We start from the raw sequence: 17697 nt of genomic DNA, 5'->3' as shown, positions 1-17697 counted from the left end.
TTAGTTGACAGTTATCTGGTTTGCGAGGCATTATGGTATATTGCCATGTACAGTGTATCAGAAGTACCTTGCGGAGAACACATTACGCACGTTGAAAAACTTTAATGCAAATTGTCATAATAACCGGAAAAGCCATGCTCAGCAAGCATACTATTCTAGCAATTTACACATTTTAAAAAAAACACAAGAAAATAAGTGATATCTGAGCCACCCACTATTGCACCAGATGTACTTGGCCAAATATCCGTGAAGCTGGATCTGTTTAATCATGACATGAAGCATTGTTCACGACCCCCAAACATTTACAAATTTTGATGGCTCATTTTTTATCCACAAAACTTTTTTTTACTGTTTCTAAAATGACTTACCATTCTGTTCCCTTTATCAACATCATATTACTGCCTCATTATATACTGAGTGACCTATATTGGTCACCATATAGTAGCTCAACATACAGCAGCTCTTCTACTTTACAGAAAATGTTTACCTAGAATAGATCTAACAATTTAAGTCCTATGTAAGTACGTAAGGGTTGCCATATTGGCAATTATTTTAAGGACACATCTAATTTTTTGATATTTCTGCCCCCCATCAATATAGCCTTTCCCTGCATTAAATTGAATGAATAAACTTGATTAAGTGATTGATTTCCTTTTGTGAATTTATGCACGTATGGCATACCATACATCATAGAACTATAGGTGATGGCATGTCCTGGAAAAAAATGTTTATATGGCAATCCTGACATACCTACATATTAACTTTTTGATGTGGTAGAACACAATCAAACTCACAGTATGTCCTTCGATTGGGTGGTGGGTGGTGGTGGGCCTTGGGATTGATCTACAGTCGATCAGCTGAGTATTGTTTTTAGTGGGATTTATGTGTTCTTTAGATCTTACAAATGTGCCTTGACTCCAGAGATATAGATACAGTATGTGTAGATGCCAATAAGTGTGGTGTTCGTGGCAGACGCATTGTTGAATGACCAGTAGAACTGGCTGGTGAACTTTAAAAAAGGATTGGTCTTGTATTTAACCTGTCGCCCTAACCAAAAGCTAGCTCTCACCTCTGCCCCTATTAAACCAATTTAATGCTGTTATTTCCATGTACTTATAATTGTACATATATAAAGAAATTTTAATAATGGGCAGTGTTAATTCACAATATTACATTAATAATAAATTACCTTTTCATATTAAGCTCTCTTTTTCCTTGTTGTATTGGCAGAGGAGGTACTCCAGCATGATTCATTCATATCCCCTGTGCATTATTTTAGCTTTCCTCTTAATTATTATGTAGAGTGACAACTCCGGTAATGCTTTCAGAACCTTGAGAAAGAGATACGTATCATATTAAACAGCTGTAATTGTTTTATTTTCAATTGCTGAATAAAGTACATGTTGACTTTATTACATAGCCATGCATAGCAACCTCAGCCACAAGTAGTACTCTTTCTATAAAGTATCCTTTATGGCGCATGTCAAAGTGTATGAAGGTAACATTCATGGTTCCGCATTTCCAAGTTCAGGTCCACCATGCTGACAGAAAATAAAATAACTTACAAGGCAATGTCAAATTATTTAACTCTAGGAAAGTTGCCAACTATACCATAAATAATGTATGGAAAGCAATGCATTCACCAGACATGGACTTTTTTTTATTAATTTAAGGAAACACCCAGTTTCAGGAACAAACATCAGAACCATCTTTGCTCTTCCCCTTTAGTGTCCAGACTTTGGCATTTACCTTGGACTAAATGGAAAATCCACTTTCACTAAAGGAAGATGGAGTACTAATGTAACCAGGACTTCTTAATGTCTTCTCCAGACATCACAAATGTCCAGTCACCTGTAGGTGAGGATGCTATCACGTTGTTTTGAAACAGCAATGACATTTCCAGAGAACATTATAATCATACTTTACTTATTCCAGACATATAAAACACTGACTAATGCATATCAGGTTAGCTTTGCAGCTGTAGTAATTACAGAAGGAATAATATAGAAACAGAAATATAGAATTTGACGGCCAATAAGAACCATTCGGCATGTCTACTCTGCCTGTTTAAAATTCCCTCACTGTATTAGTCACTACCATTTCTGTTGGGAGGATCTTCCACTTATCTGCCACCCTCTCAGTGAAGTAAAAGTTTTAGATGATGACCTCTTGTCCTAACACTTCTCTTTTGAAATAAACGTCCCTCCTGTACTTAAATGTTGAATGTTTTTAACCATTTAAAAGTTTCTAATACATCTCCCCTCTCTTCTTTCCTCCAAGTTATGCATATTGAGATCCCTTAGTCTTCCCTTATAATTTTTATACAAACCATTCATCATTTTTGCATCTTTCCTCTGAACTCGGTCTCGAAATATCAATATCCTTCTGGAGATGGAGTATCCTGAACTGTACACAATACTCTAGCTGAGGTCTGACCAACCATCTTTAAAGTGGCACAATCACCTTACTCTTTCTGCCACTAATGCCTTTAATTATACAACCCAGCAGCCTGCTTGGTTTTTCTCCAACGCTTTGTCATATACTGTAGGTAAATGTAATTGCAAATACCAGGGAATATGCGAAAATGATAAGAGTAAATTCCAAAAAGTCCACGACCAGCAGTGTGTTATCTGCACCATTATTTAACATGGAGAACTTAACTTAATTTCCTCCCTTAATACATCAGTATATTCACTAATTCTGGAGTTTGCAGGTTTTTGTTTTTACAAGTTCCTGGTTTTATTAAAAGGATCTATCCCAGTGAGCTCCTCCCGGATAAAGAGCTGAGCTTATTCTGCATAACGTACAGTTAGCGTCCGAATATGTCTTGATATAGTCTCACTTTTTTACTCGTGCATAAGGAGTTGATATGTTCAGAATATATATTTTACATATTATTCAGGAACTTGCAACAAACACCTGGTTCTGACAATGTTTCTGGGTCAATTGTAACTTTAACCATGTTAGAAGCATTTTGCGTCCTAAAAGATCAATCCGATCGTTATCAATACTATGGAATTAAATTAGTCCCATCAAAATGTATATTCATAATTATATTACGGTAAATAAAACAATGGTAGTTTGCAAAATTAAGATGCATTGGGAAACACTTTCTTTGTTGCCAGCTACAATATTCTAAAAACAATTGAAAATGGTTATTCATAAATAACATTGCTCTACAATGAGCTAAAGAATATAAAATGTTTGCTGCTGTATATTAAGCGGTTCCCAAGCAACCCTTTATACTTTTTAAGAAGCACAATGTTTCCTATTGTGTTGCTAGTTGTTCTTTAGTAAAGCAGCTTATGTGTATCATAATGGGTCATTCTAACAAATAAAAATAAATGCAGTTTATGTAGTTAAATAATATAGGACATAAGCAAGAGTCAATTTCACCCTTGCTTGATCAAATTAAATGTGCAGGGGGATTACAAAACATGTCTAAGAATTATGTCTCCTGGTGCAACGCGATAAGACGGCAGGATATGCGCAGCTGCACATTGCACTTTCATGCTCTCGTAGCGTGCGGCAGGTATACCCTGCCAGCAGCTGCATGCTGGAGGAGCAGATCGAGTGAGTATGGGGTGCTGTCAGCTAGCTAGCTAACCCAGTGCATTTGCCTGGCATCCCGGATGGGAGTGCAGTGAGGTTTCTTGATCGCCACCTGATTAAACTATACATCGAAAAGAAAAAATGTCGGTGCGCTAAGCTAGTCACAGGCTCAAATAATACAAATATGTAATACGAGGCCTACCAAACAGGTGTAAGCATGCAGCCATGCATGTGCCTTGACGTGGCGGGTGAGCTTAATTATGCTTTGGCCAATTCATATAACCAAAACCTCTCATTTATATTATGTTTATATATTTGTTGCCAACTTTATTAGGGTAAGAAGCGCAGACAGTTTTTGTTTTTTGTAAACTATACATCGTGCAGGACCAGCTCGGTTCTTCTTGCAGAGGAAACATGGAGGGACGACCCTTCATAATGCAGAGTAGATTAACCAAGTTAAAACCTCCATTCTCCTGCAAATTCACTTAGCAAATAAATTCCAAAAGCCGTCTATGAATGCAGTTCAAGGTGGCCTACATTTGAGCTAATTTATACAATTTATCTAAAATGAATTTTTATTGCAACTTTTAATTTTTGAATCTGTATAAAAATGTTAGTTTCCCTTTTTTTCCCCACTTACATTTTTTTTTTAACCCTGTGCTCAAGTCAGCAATCAACATTAAAAGTTAAGCTCTAGTGAAATGTTATTTCAGTCAATTCTAACCCAACATTATTATTACACTATAACTCTCACTGCCCTTAATCTGAGGTTATGGTTAATTTAGTCCTACAACAGCCCTTTTATAATACCATTTTCTTTTCAATACTGCTGCATTACAAGTTCATCTGAGAAATAGGCAGCCTCCATCCAGGGGTATTATTCCCACACTGTGGCAAGGTCTACACTCTTAAGCAATAAAAACAAATCATTAAGGTTAGAACTACACTGTCAGGAAGTATAAAACAGTTCTTGAAACTTTGCAGTTACTATACAAAAGCTTTTCACAAACTTTGTTTCCTGATCTCCATTAAACATTAACATAAAGCTGCCATATGGCAATTAGTTGCCCCCCTGAAATCAATAAAAAAAACAACAATTTAGGGAAAAAAGCTGCACTGTAAAATAGTTCAATAATTATTCTTTCCCGGTAGTGTGTGTCAAAACATTCTCAGTGTAATTGTTGACCAGATTGAAGTGCTGTTTCATAGAGCTTAATATACCAAAAAAATAAAAAAACAATATTCCTAAATAAATAAATTAAAAAAAAAAAAGTAAATAAATCATAGCTGCTTAAAAAAAATATAGTATGATGGTTCAACAATTATTCTAGCCCTACTAAAATGGTGGAAATTGGCACTGGAAAGGGAGGTAAAAAAAAATACTGTGCAGACAACTAAATTTGTCTTTCCAATAAAGAGATTATCTGCTTTAGAAATAGGTCAAACAAACTTGCTTAATCAGTGAAAAATACCCCACAAAAGCTTTATTTAACTAAAGGGGAAGTTACAGGACAGACATTATGAAACTGACCAATAAGAATAATTAGGTTAAAGTTACAAGCCTACACAATTTGCAGAGATAACAAAGCGAGCTACATGTTTGTTTGGGGAAGTGATAAGGAAGCTCGGTGGCTCGGAAGGTCTTAAGATACATATCTAGCTACTTTTTTATTTTTAACAAAAGGAAGACTTTTTAAGCTTGTTTGTGTTTATTTTACATAACAATTATTAAATAAACTAAGCGTACCCTTTTGTTCAGATTTCTCTGCTGCGCTGTGCAATTTATTTACTTTGAGATAGGTCTTTCAGGTGCATTTACCAATCTCTCCGTCTAGGAGAAGCTTGAGGAACGTGTGAATAGCTAGGACTGAACTCACAAACAATTCACTGGACACAGCATTGTACAAGTTGACCCAGAGAGGAGAACTGATGAGCGTTCCTACAATATATGCACGAGTTCTGAGATTTTGGGAGTTTGATTTTTAATCAGACTTTTTGTGAAATTACCTCTGTGCCATGGCTGATCAGCGGTGGTATCATTGAAATCTGGTTTGATTTTGTTTGGAGGCAGTCCTGAGTCTTCTTCAGATAAAACAGGAACATCGGCACACAACATAGGTTTAATGAGACTGTGACTTATATAGGGTTTACATTATGAATGTATAGCTTTTAAAATATATAAAATTGTAATAATACTGCAAAAAAAGTGTTTTTTGTATATATTTGGAAATAATTTTGAAGGCGGAATGTATAAACAGTACTTACTGTGAGTGTAAGTTAAAAAGTCACTTTAACGTGAAACTATCTCCTAATAAACATGTTGTGAAGCAAATAAAACCCACTGAAGCACAAAGAAGTAAAATTGTTGTATTGCTCAATGGCTACTTTGGCTGCTGTTAAATGAATCCCAAATTGTCCCATTTTACAGCACAGTACAATACAAGTATTCCTTATTTTAAATTAACTGGACACAGCAATTTACACTTAATTTTTTTCCTCCATTTCAACACCAAATCTCAAGTTACATCATGACAGGCCCATAATTACAAAAAAAACCTTTTTTTTTTTTATTAGGGTTTTTAAAACAAATGCTGCCCGTGTTCTCAATTTAAATGCAAACCTCTGCTTCATTTTGGACATGTTCTGCTAAATGTACAATTCTACCAAGCTTAATGATGTTTTAATAGAGCAGACTGCTTTGTATATTAGTATAGTGTTCTACACAGCCTTTAAAAATGAATACAAGGACAAATACTAAAGTAATATAGTTGATGCAACAATAAGTTATATAAGAAAAACTTCACACATTGGGTTAGGACATAACCTTGTTTACGCTACTGGTTTCTATGAACAAATAATTCCAGTTTAACCCCTTAAGAACAATGGGCGGTCCCTAAACCCATTGAAAACAATGCATTTTGAGCCCGTACATGTACGGGCTTTGTCATTAAGGGGTTAAATCCATTCCTACCCGATAAAGTGCGATGACTGTGTATGTTTACTCGGGCAGCTAATACACACCATGTTGAAAATGATACCAAGTACCTAATTGTAGTCCATCTTAATTTATCCCGCAGCCTCCACGGCATTCAGAGAGAAAAAAAAAAAAGGAAACAAATCTCTTATTTTCAATAACTGGAATTCAGAGCATTACCTTTTATTGATCAAATCTGATTAGACATTCCAGCAACGTGCCCCTCCCTGCCACCCAGTACAACATCCAAGTCTGCTCTACTTAGCATTTACAACATAACAATGCGAGTGATGTCTGAAAAAGGCAGATGGAAAAGAGGCAGACACAGCAGAGAAAAGAAGAAAAATAATGTTAAAGCACTTAAACACAAAAAAGAAACATAGGTTAAGCCATGTTAACTATAATTGCATAACAATTACTTAAATAAAATAAATATTTTAAAAATCTTATCAATTTTTTTTTTTTAAATAATGATTCTTTTCCAATGTTGATGGCATCTTTTTATTATGTGATTTTCCAATTTCCTTTCCAACATGCAAATATTTGCATACGGTAATACTTTATTTTTATTCCTTCTTATTCTACTGGCCAAAAATGCACTTGCTGTAGCAAATATGAATGAGAATGGCAGTATTTGTATTAAAAAATATTTATATACTTAAAATAAAAAAATTAAAAAAAAAAATTCAGCAAATACTTATATGTAGCTCAATACAAAATTTAAGAAGGTTGTAATTGTAAAAGATTGAACAGCACACACTGCAGAATGTTGGAAAATTGCACAATACAATATGCTTTAGAATTAACAGGATAAGTGACCTAATTTCTGGCGGATTAAAACTAATGCACGCAACAGTAGCCTTGTAGAAAATACATTGCAATTTTTACCTTCCACTTATATTTTTCTCAACATAAATACACAAAATATGCTTTAAGAAACTTACAGTATTTACAAACCCTATATTTTCTTTTGATTACATATAAATACAAAAAACTTTTTTTTTTTCCTAAAAAAGTGGTTATACTGTAAATAAATACAAAATAAGAATCTGACTATTATACTTCATGTGCTGGGTATATAAACCCATATAAAATGTACAACTAAAACAAATATTTATCCGATTAAAATATTTGCTCCCAAACTTTTTTTCAACATAAATATAATTTTCAAAATAACATTTTTTTTTTTATTTTTTTTTTTAGCATTTCCACTGCATAAATAAAGTCTCCATTTGGGAATTATTAAAGTGTCTGCTTTTTCTTTAATCTTTTTGAGTTTGTCTTTAAGTTTATATTAACGGCAACCGCACCCTTCCACAACCATATCTTGGTAATTTTTTAGTACAACTTTCTCATTCTCATCAAGATAGAGCATTGAGATGGCGCTTAGTTCCGTGGGGACGCAGCAAGCTTTAGGGATATTTGAATTAACCGAATTGACCAAAGTTTGTACAATTGCATGATTTGTAGAGTTTAAATGATCTGCTAGAGGAAAGGGGCATTCGCCATGGCAGTAAAAAGCATGGTACCCAGGTGGGGCAACAATCCAGTCATTCCAGCCAACGTCACTGAAGTCCACATATAACGGATGTCTTCGGCAGCTCGATTTGAGACGTTTCCGCTGCCTGTGCCTTGCTTGTCGCTTCTCTCTCTTGTGAAGAGGATGTCCTTTGCCATCATGGCCAAAAGTTACCAGAAGTGGTCTTATTTGAGACCAATTGTCTTTGTCTTGAACTAATGACCTGCTAATCCGTACATGCTTCTTGGGAACATTTTTGTCATTGTCCAAGGGAGTTACTTCTACAACAAATCCATGATTAGGCTGTCTATGTGCAATCCATCTTATAACAGCTGGCGTAACATCAAAGCTTTCCCATATGCTTACGTTATGATGTATTAATCTAGTATCCAATAGTCTTGTCAAGGGGCCCCTTGATGCAGAGGCTGCTGGCTTTACAATATCATAAATGTTAATGCGATGTAGCTTGCTAAGATCACTCTCAAATGGCTCTTGAATCTGCTCTCGAAATATCCGAAGTTCAGCTGAGGTGATCATTTCTTCACTGGGAATGGAAGTCAGATTAAAGAAGAATCGTTGTATGGTCCTTTCAAAGGATTCAGGGAGCTCCTCCATGGATTCTAAGAAAAAACAAGTAAAACAATATTATTTCCTATGAATATTGAATGGAAGTTAACATCTACTACAAAAAAACAGTAGAAAGTATGACCGTTACCGAACCTGAACATTATGACTCAAATTGCAGAAACCTGCAAATTATATGTACAGGTCATGAAAATGAATGTGGTTGTTTTTGGGACAAACAGCAGCATAAGGAGAAGAATGATAAGTTTGATCTGAATCACCATATATAAAAAAAATGATGATGATGATGATGATGATTACAGAATTAAGTCAACATTAGATAGGTCTGTATATTGTCTTATACATGTGTTTAGACCTCAAGTAACATATGAATGTTTCTTTTATTGTTCAGAGTTTGCTTTCAGTAGTGGTAAAACCATGTATTCCAGGTGGTTCTAATAAAAGGGTAAATTATGTCTTTGAAACACACACAAAAAAAAATGTAGCAACTCTGTTAGCACAGAGAGAAAAAATAATTTACACTGATTAAATGTGTTTAAGTGATAACATATGTACAGTGCAAAAATAAGTAAATAAAAAAAAAATTATATATTACACACACACACATTTATAAAACATAAACCTATATGTGTAGTTCCTTAAACAATTTAAAATCTTCAATGACATCAGCATGAACCAAATATTTTATGAAACCTCTCTTACTTCTGATACAATGTATCTGTTTATTGGAGAAGAAGAAATGTTTCTTAGGATTTTATGTTAACACGAACATTTGCTTAGCTTTATTATGTGGAGTTTGGAAATTACTTTAGTACATGTTTTTTATTGCCCATTTTACATAGTAATGCTTCCAAGAAACAAATTCTGTGCGTGTATAAGTCCTAATGCGCCACCATCAGTCCAGTATTGTGGTCAATGGATGCCTGGGTAGACTAGCAACATGAGTTGTATAGGTTTCTAGTTCTTCTCTGTTCAATTGGAGAGATTTCCTAAAATTCACACTCTTATTCAACTATGTATTATCCAAAGACAACACGAGCCTTCTTGGACAAGATTATTGTTGAATCTGCTCTTCACTGTTTTGCTGGCGGGTTTAAATGCATTTTCTTAAGAGGGCCATCTTTTGGAGTGGGACAAAAGGGTATTGTCAACTACAAGGCCAACAAGTAATTAACCAAATCAAGAAACTTGAAGAAAAAAAAAAATGCACATCTAAAATACTTATCCAAATACTCGATCAATGAAGATTATTCGCCATTATATTTTGGCTCTGGGTATAAAACTAGTAAACTCAAACTTTAAAAAAGACGTCTCTATAAACCGTAATTGGAATGAGTCACACGCAAGAATCTACTACTCATGACTATTTGTACACACACACACTCCGTTAGGCAAGAACTGTATGAAAATCTGAACTTATTTATGCTATTTTAAAAAAAGAATATGCATTATATTATTATTAATGATTTCATTAAAATAGTTTAGGTTGGTCAGCTTCATTTGAGTTGACTAGGGTTGATTGGACATATTTCAATAATGCTTGAGGGCATATATTATCCAAAGACAATTAGTCGTCATGCCCTGGTTGCACCATACAGCACTCTCTTTGAATGCAACATATGTTTGTCTTGAAGATCGGGGTTTATGCAGGCTTGGACCTGCCTCTTTCATAGTCTGGTATCTGCTATCAGGCACTGTATGTTGTCATCTGTTTTGGGGCCATTAAAGAGACCAGTTCCAGGCACTGGAAGCTCTGAGGCTGCTATGGCTGCCATAATGATGAATGTGGTGATCCTTGGAATGCAATAAGATACAGAATGGGAGAAAAGCCAAAACAGCAGACTAAAAAGATATGTCTATACAACAGAACATACGTGTGTCCAGGCAGGTAGTAGTGGATTATTGAAAAAGAGAGGGGGGAAAAAAAAAGTAAATATCGTGTTTCACTAAAAATACTTGAACCACTCATTTACATTATAACATTTTGGTCTCTTATGGATCAGTATTTCATGCAATGCTCCCATGACCCATTTGGGGTACGTGTTCTTGTGCAGTTCCATTTGAAGATTAATCTCTACCATGAGAGAGCCCTAAGCACTGCGCAAAGTATATACTGAAAGATGGCATTGTGGGTTTTTTTTTTATTTATTTAGGTATAGGACCCTAAAATGTTATTGCCCAACAGCGACTTTAACAATCCTACATGATAGCAAAAGTTTCCTTTCTGGTACCACCTTTTACTAATCCTAAAACTGGATTCACCGATTTTAAACAAAAAAACCTATATTTACAATATACAAATATAAAATATAATACATCATGGCATGTCAGCTTTTATGAGAAAATGCACAGTTTATAATGGAACTTTAAAAAAAAAATTATTATTTATAATTTTTCAAACTTTTTTGATTAAAAAAAAATAAAAAATACCCAGTTTAGAACTCATATTACAATTGTGTTTTGTTTGTGAAAAAAAACAAACAAACAGCATTTTAAGTTAAGCTATAATATGCCTGCATGTTTCTTCATGTTAAAATACTCCACACTAGCTAAGCTAAGAAACACAGCATTACAGACTTCCTTAATGTTAAGCAAAACACAAATCCAAACAGCCTTAGGAAGTTGAGGAATTAGTGGTACATGTGGTAGCAGACTTAAAAAGACATCCTGTGGGCTACTTAGAACTTGCACCAGAAGTCTGCAAAATGTAGCAATGCAATCCCACCCCTCCTGTTTCTTCAGATATTTGTTTATTTGAATCCTGGAGATAAATGAGGTCACGCGGAGTACGAAGGTGGTTCTCATTTTCATAATCAGAGCTCAGTTTTAAAAACATCACAATTTAAAGAATTCCCTTATGCCACAATAAAATAAAACCAGAGAACATGGCCCCCCGTATTTTTTGCAGTCAGGCTACAGCTGGCAGAGTTTTCACACTCTTGGAAGCACTTTATGTAAACTTTTATATTGAAGTATTTTGTAGATCCGGACCTGTAAAAGGAAACTGGCTTCAATGAGCTCTGCATCTGGAATTAAAAAACATAGAATATTGGTTGTTGCAGCGGGAGGGAAACTGCTGCCACTCCGCTGTCGTGGAACACCAGTTCCTAGTGGTGTTGAGGGTTATGGGAGCTGTGGAAAAAGGCCATCATAGAAGATGGATTTCACCCTAGAAGCAGACATAAAAGACGTGTATGCAGCGCTGGGCTCTAATACTATGGAGAATGAGCAATATTTAAAAGAGCATTTCCTGGACAAATTAAAATGGAGCAATCACCATGAAAACTAATGGAATTTTCCTACTGACGGTGCCTTATTTAGCACCAAAATAGTTTTTTATAAAAATCTGGTCTACTATGAAAAGGCTTAAGAACAGCCCCTGTGTTCTGTTACATTTCATAAAATGCCCCTCCACAGACATGTTAATAACATACATTTAGAAGCTGGGTGGCACCAATATATACAGACGGCGTAGACATTATGGGAAGTAAACAAGATATACCTGTTCCATGTCTGACCCATAAACAGAGGTGGGCACCAACATTGCTCATAGTGGACATTCACTGTGGTCAGTGGTGGACAGTTTAATGATGTCTTATGGACCTTTACAAACCTTGCCGTGGGCTTCGACATCATTGTACAGACACTTTGCCTATCACTGGCCATACATTGACAGTTCTAGTTTTTAATTTTGCTACACATTAAGTTACAAGTATGCTTTCCCATGTGGGCACAGGAGAACACATTGGAACATTATTGATTCCACCATAACCTCAGTCATTTAACGATGACATAAGGGAAGGAAGGGAGGCACGTAGAAGAACGAGTTTTTGATCTATACTTGACATTAGATAATCTGCAACATGTTCCTATAGTTCTGACAGAAACATATGGTTATGTACCATCGTAGGAGTCATCACACATTGCTGGAACAAAACCCAATACCGTCTTCTAGAAATTGAGAATCACCATTTAGATGCATCCCTAACGTTTTAAGGACTGGCATCCAGATGTCTGGGGAGCCGAGATGCTGGTACTATTAATCTGGTTATGCAGGTAACCCATGCCCCTAAATGAGTCAAAGCTATAGATACCATGAAAATAAGATTATTGTGGGCAGATTCTTGTGCATCACCACCACGGTATGAAACTAGGAAGGCATATTGTTACACAATGGCTTAACACGTATATTCAAAATCCTAAATAGACAAGCAGCTCCTACATAAGGCGACAAAACTATTTGCTTTCATGGACACACACGCTATGTTCTGGTTATTTAAATCCATAATCACTGAGTGGGTATACCGAATTTATAGAGTTTGGCGAATGGAGCAGTCTACTTTAAACCCCAAATTAGCGCTTATAGAGAGTGTTCTTAATTACCTTTGTTCGACAAGGTATGGCTCCCAAAGCCACTGGTCCGAGAGCTCCATAAACCTTAAATACACATCAGAGTTGACACAATTCATCTCTAGACTATAACCATATATCACCAGCAAGCAGGTCACTTGGGAGTGTGCTTACCCATTACCACACCATGTGGGATTCTTGCAATGGTACCCAATATTGACCCGCATGAGTTAATGCTCTCAACTTAAATGCAGACTTACTAGTTTTACTGGCCGGCACGTTAAGGTTTCCTCAGTCAACACTGAACAAATTTTACTTTTTAGAAGCATTACTTAAAGCCATAAGGCTTAAGATGCCAAAAAAGTTAACACTTTCAAATCACAAACATTATTATTAACCGATTACTCAGCACCATCATATTAAGCAGCACAGTACATTTGCTAAATGATCTAAGAAAGGCAAGTTCATGTCAGATGTTCTAACACTGAGGTGCAAACACTTGGCTAATACACCCAGGGTACATTCTTCATGAAATCTTTCAATGGCATTTAATTGTATTTTATCAAAACACTCTTCTTACTACCTGGTTTCATGGCCCAGAAAAGCAAACAAACACAAAAAGTCATGGAAAGGTTGGGGCTACTGAATTTTTTTCCCAATTTTTTCCCAATTTATCCTACTCATATTTGACCATTTGAGTTTTGATTTAAGTGTGATTAGACAAGACCATTCTGACAAATTACTTTTCAGAAAAAAGACAATTATTTTTACTATTCAAATGCCAATTAGGCCATCCTATTACAAATGAGACAATTAGAGCAATTTTGTCTAAAAAGGTGGCCGGCAGACTTGGCTCCAAACCACCTAAAGAAACCCACAGAATAAATTGCATTACATGATTAATTTATGAGAGTCTGCTAGATTCTTAATTTAGATTATAAAGAGAATTTTAGAATTCACAAAGAAATTAAGTTACAATGAAGCTCTGGAGGCCGAACTCAAGGCACCAAAACAGAGATTCCCGATAGATCGATGTGAACTTAAATAGAGCAATTCTGGGTCTAAGTAACAAATGTGCCACATTAACATAGAAACTAATGAGATGTCTATCCTCATTGCCCCACTTTTAACACCAGAATTTTTCTTTATCAATAATCCCCTTAGCATTCCCGGTCTCCAAATCGGTTTTTAGATGCAGACATACTAAGGCTCCTATACGTATTCTACTGCATTGAGATTAAAGGTGGGGGGGTGACTCATTTCTAGTTTCTTGGGCACTCCTCTCTCCAACACCAGGCAAGCTTCTATCGCATTAAATTTGTCTTATTAACTTACACCGGCTATTATATAATTGGATTTTGCAATAATGTTACCAAAACAAATGACACTTAACAGGAAACTAGTTTTAAGCGGCATGAAAATTATTATTTAATTTTTAAGCTGTTTGTGTCATGTAACTGGTAAGGGTTTTCTGTTATTTTAAATCAAATTACATTTTTTTAATATCTTATTCGTATATTTTACATGTAAACAAAACTTTATAAAAACTTTAAAAAAAGTGCCTTAGACTTATCAGATGAAAAAATGTGCAATACATAATGCAAGCACACATACAATATGTATATTTGATCTAGGCGAATGTGAGCAGACCTTAAGTAGGAAAGAAAATACAATTTTGGATTTCTGTCAAGATTTCTGCTAAATATCCCTTGATATTGTTGCTTTTGCTGATTACAGACTCTGCACAGTTTCGTCAATGGGCCCTTGTTCACTCACACAACTTTCAAAACTATTCATGAAGAAATGTGTAACCTTTGTGCTACAGATATGAAGCCAATTTCCATGTTTAACATTAAATCATAAATCCAACAAAAATAATGGATTACAATATTTCAAACACCGTAAATAACCGAAAGCCTATAAGCAAAATGTTTATATCTCGAAAATAAACTTGTGTTGGGCTGCGGTCCCTGTGAGATCTGGGATAGTCTTTGCACCTAATAAAAAGGCTCTATATATAAAGTTTCTCTGCATTTTTATGCAATAATCATTTCATCTGTTTTCAAAAAAGCGCATGAGCCAAAAGGACAGCTGTTAGTAGTCTATTATCAGTCCTGCTGTTGAAGATTTTCTTTTTATCACCATACAGCCCATCCAAGTCCTCCCCCCCTTTGCACAAGACAGGAAAATCATTATAAAAACTAATAAAATTACAAAAATTGCGTTGATATCTCACGGGGATTGGATAAGGATTAAAAATGTGGAGGGACAACCTCAGATCAACTGGAAATTAGAGGATTTTCACAGTATTTACAATTAAAACTGAAATCTATCTGTGGGAATTCTTAATTTGGACTCATAAGAGCCGAGTTTGTGGACGGACCTCAGAAACTGGGAAACCAGAAGAATTGGAAGGTACTTTAAATTGGATTTGAAAATGGAATCAGATAGAAACGCGTACCATTCACTTACAACCAATTAACGATGAACCTTATTCCGCCTGTTTGGGGGGGGGACGCTGTAAGCCACACAAGTGATATAGACCTGCTCGGTCCAGTAACCGCGAGGTTGCTTCCTTGCTGCCAAACCTATGCAAGTTACTTTCAAAGTATGAAGAACCTACGAAACTGTAGATTATTTGAGAGTGCAACTCCCATCACATTTAGCATACTTGGCAAGGGGGCAGCGGGTAATAGCCAATCTGCTTTAGACATTACAATCAAAGTCTTTGTTAGGACTCAATGACTAGCTTGGAACAACCACAATTTCGTTTTTGAGTAAACCGCAAGCGTGCAAACATTAGCAGCCATAAATAACACTGAAAACGATCATATTTTGTATTTTAATGCAGTAAATCACTTTAAAAACACGCATGCAATAGGTGCATTTGTGGAAAAAGAAATAAAGTGTGTTTGGAACATTAGTAGGGCAGTATTTTGCATAATTGAAAAGTACTGCGGGGCCCTAGTAACACAACATAGGCAAATAAATGACAGATGATTGCTTGATCCTCACCAAGGCCAATTTCCTTACCTTCGTGGTGAAAGCTCCTGACTGTGTTTGCTTGGCTGGCAACACGCTCACTCTGATAATCCATAGGGGGCTTATCTTGGCCCTCGGCCAGATGGCCTGCATGCATATGGTACAATTCCAGCATATATTGGGGGATCACAATGTTCTTGCCAGGGGTTGGACGCCTCTTCAAGCCAAACATATTGAGCAAACGGAGCTCGAACTGGTTGAGGATGCCCAGTGACTGCTGCGGAGATGCCCACCCAGACTCTGTGTACTTCCTTCTTCCCACCTCTGGAATAAGACCAGTGCAGCCACTCAGTAGGACCTGATACAGCAGCAGAAGGAGCAGACCGCGGATCCCGGCTACCATTGTCAACCTAGTGAATGGAAAGGAAGAACACAAAACACAAAAAAAAAAAAAAAAAAAAAAAAAAAGAATTTGTAGTTAAATAAAAGAATAGCATATAAATTAAACAGTAAGAAATAATATTAAATAGAAAAAGCACGCACATAAAAATGAGTGTAAACATGTAAATACCTGTTCTTGTTACCAAACATAAACAATACAAATAATACTGTCACATGAATGAACAGATATATATATATATATATATATATATATATATATAATATATAGAGGTATGACTATCACTCCTTAGGCAAGACACATGCAAATTTTAATAAATGTTTATTTCCACGCAGGCGTTAAAGAAAAAAATGAAAAAACAAAACTCAAATTGTGCTAGCTTAATTATAGAGTGACCAGAATTAGGGAAATCCGAGAAAACTGGATACAAGTGTGTATCTTTAGCCTGAGTTGTCTACAACTGCAGAAGTTTGTCTAAGTCTATTCTGGTAGGTTGAGTTACCTGCCAGTACTCAACGCACATGCAATGAGACATTTCAAAATTGCAAAGAAAAATAGAACATTTTGTACAATTAATTGCCATTAAAAAAAAACCTTAGATGACCAAATGCTTAAGAATTAAAGAAAACCCCCCCACTGTATTGCATGGATCATCAAAAAATAAAATAAAAAATCAAAAGGAATCAGAGCCTGAGAAAGGGTGATGTAGGAGAAGGAAGCACGTGTGTTGGGGAATCTGTTTACCTTCTTAGAAGGTGTTGTGTCTGCAACAGCCAGATTAGATCAGAAAGTTATAATAGACCCAGGCACCCCGTACAGGTGTTAAAATCCATGCAACACAGCAGCCTAATCCGGATTGGCCACCAGTAAAAGAAAAAAAATAATTAAAAGGGGGGAAAAAAAGGAATCAAACAGCCCCAACAGAAATTAAATCCCTTTCACAAAAGTTCTGATTCACTGCCTGGAAACTTCCCTGTGGAATGCCTAGATGTGTGTGATCAGGATTTGATAGAGAAAAAAAATAAGGAGTGACATTTAATTCAGTTTAGAAGTAACTTGTGATCAGAGCATTTAAACAGCTTAACCCTACTAATTATATAAAATGTATGTATTTCAGCACAATCCATTGATCTAATCAAGCCATTATTCAGTGTATACACTATTTATTTGTAAACCCCCAAACATGTTAAATGTAAACATAAGCTTACTAAAACCTATTACATACACACATCTTAACCCTTTGCACACTGAGATCAGCCAAGCAGGCTTAACCCTGTGAGTGCTAGATGAGTGAGGAATTGGCTGATCAGCCACCCACCCCAAGCACTCAGATGG

General features: G+C 35.8%; 1 protein-coding gene across 1 annotated transcript; it reads right to left on the bottom strand.

The window, feature by feature from the left end:
- Positions 1–7820: 7820 nt before the first annotated feature.
- Positions 7821–16365, bottom strand: LOC149303203 (bone morphogenetic protein 2-A). The gene is made up of 2 exons (XM_089481512.1): positions 16014–16365; positions 7821–8665 (listed from the first exon to the last, which is right to left on the bottom strand). The coding sequence occupies exons 1-2, from the start codon at positions 16363–16365 to the stop codon at positions 7821–7823; spliced, it is 1197 nt and encodes a 398-aa protein (XP_089337638.1).
- Positions 16366–17697: the final 1332 nt, after the last annotated feature.

Source organism: Sceloporus occidentalis, unplaced genomic scaffold (genome assembly GCF_023333645.1).
Source record: "Sceloporus occidentalis isolate IW3139 unplaced genomic scaffold, rSceOcc1.0.p SCAF_15, whole genome shotgun sequence".
Taxonomy (NCBI): domain Eukaryota; kingdom Metazoa; phylum Chordata; class Lepidosauria; order Squamata; family Phrynosomatidae; genus Sceloporus; species Sceloporus occidentalis.
The sequence above is the reverse complement of the archived record's forward strand: the minus strand, read 5'-3'. Positions and strand labels throughout refer to the sequence as shown.

What these genes read in the sequence shown, in the direction of transcription:
- LOC149303203 (XM_089481512.1), bottom strand. Translation starts at nt 16,365, where the DNA reads ATGGTAGCCGGGATCCGCGGTCTGCTCCTTCTGCTGCTGTATCAGGTC. An exon ending in CAGGAGCTTTCACCACGAAG is followed by an intron (nt 8,666 to 16,013) that starts GTAAGGAAATTG and finishes GTTTTTTCTTAG; the next exon opens with AATCCATGGAGGAGCTCCCT.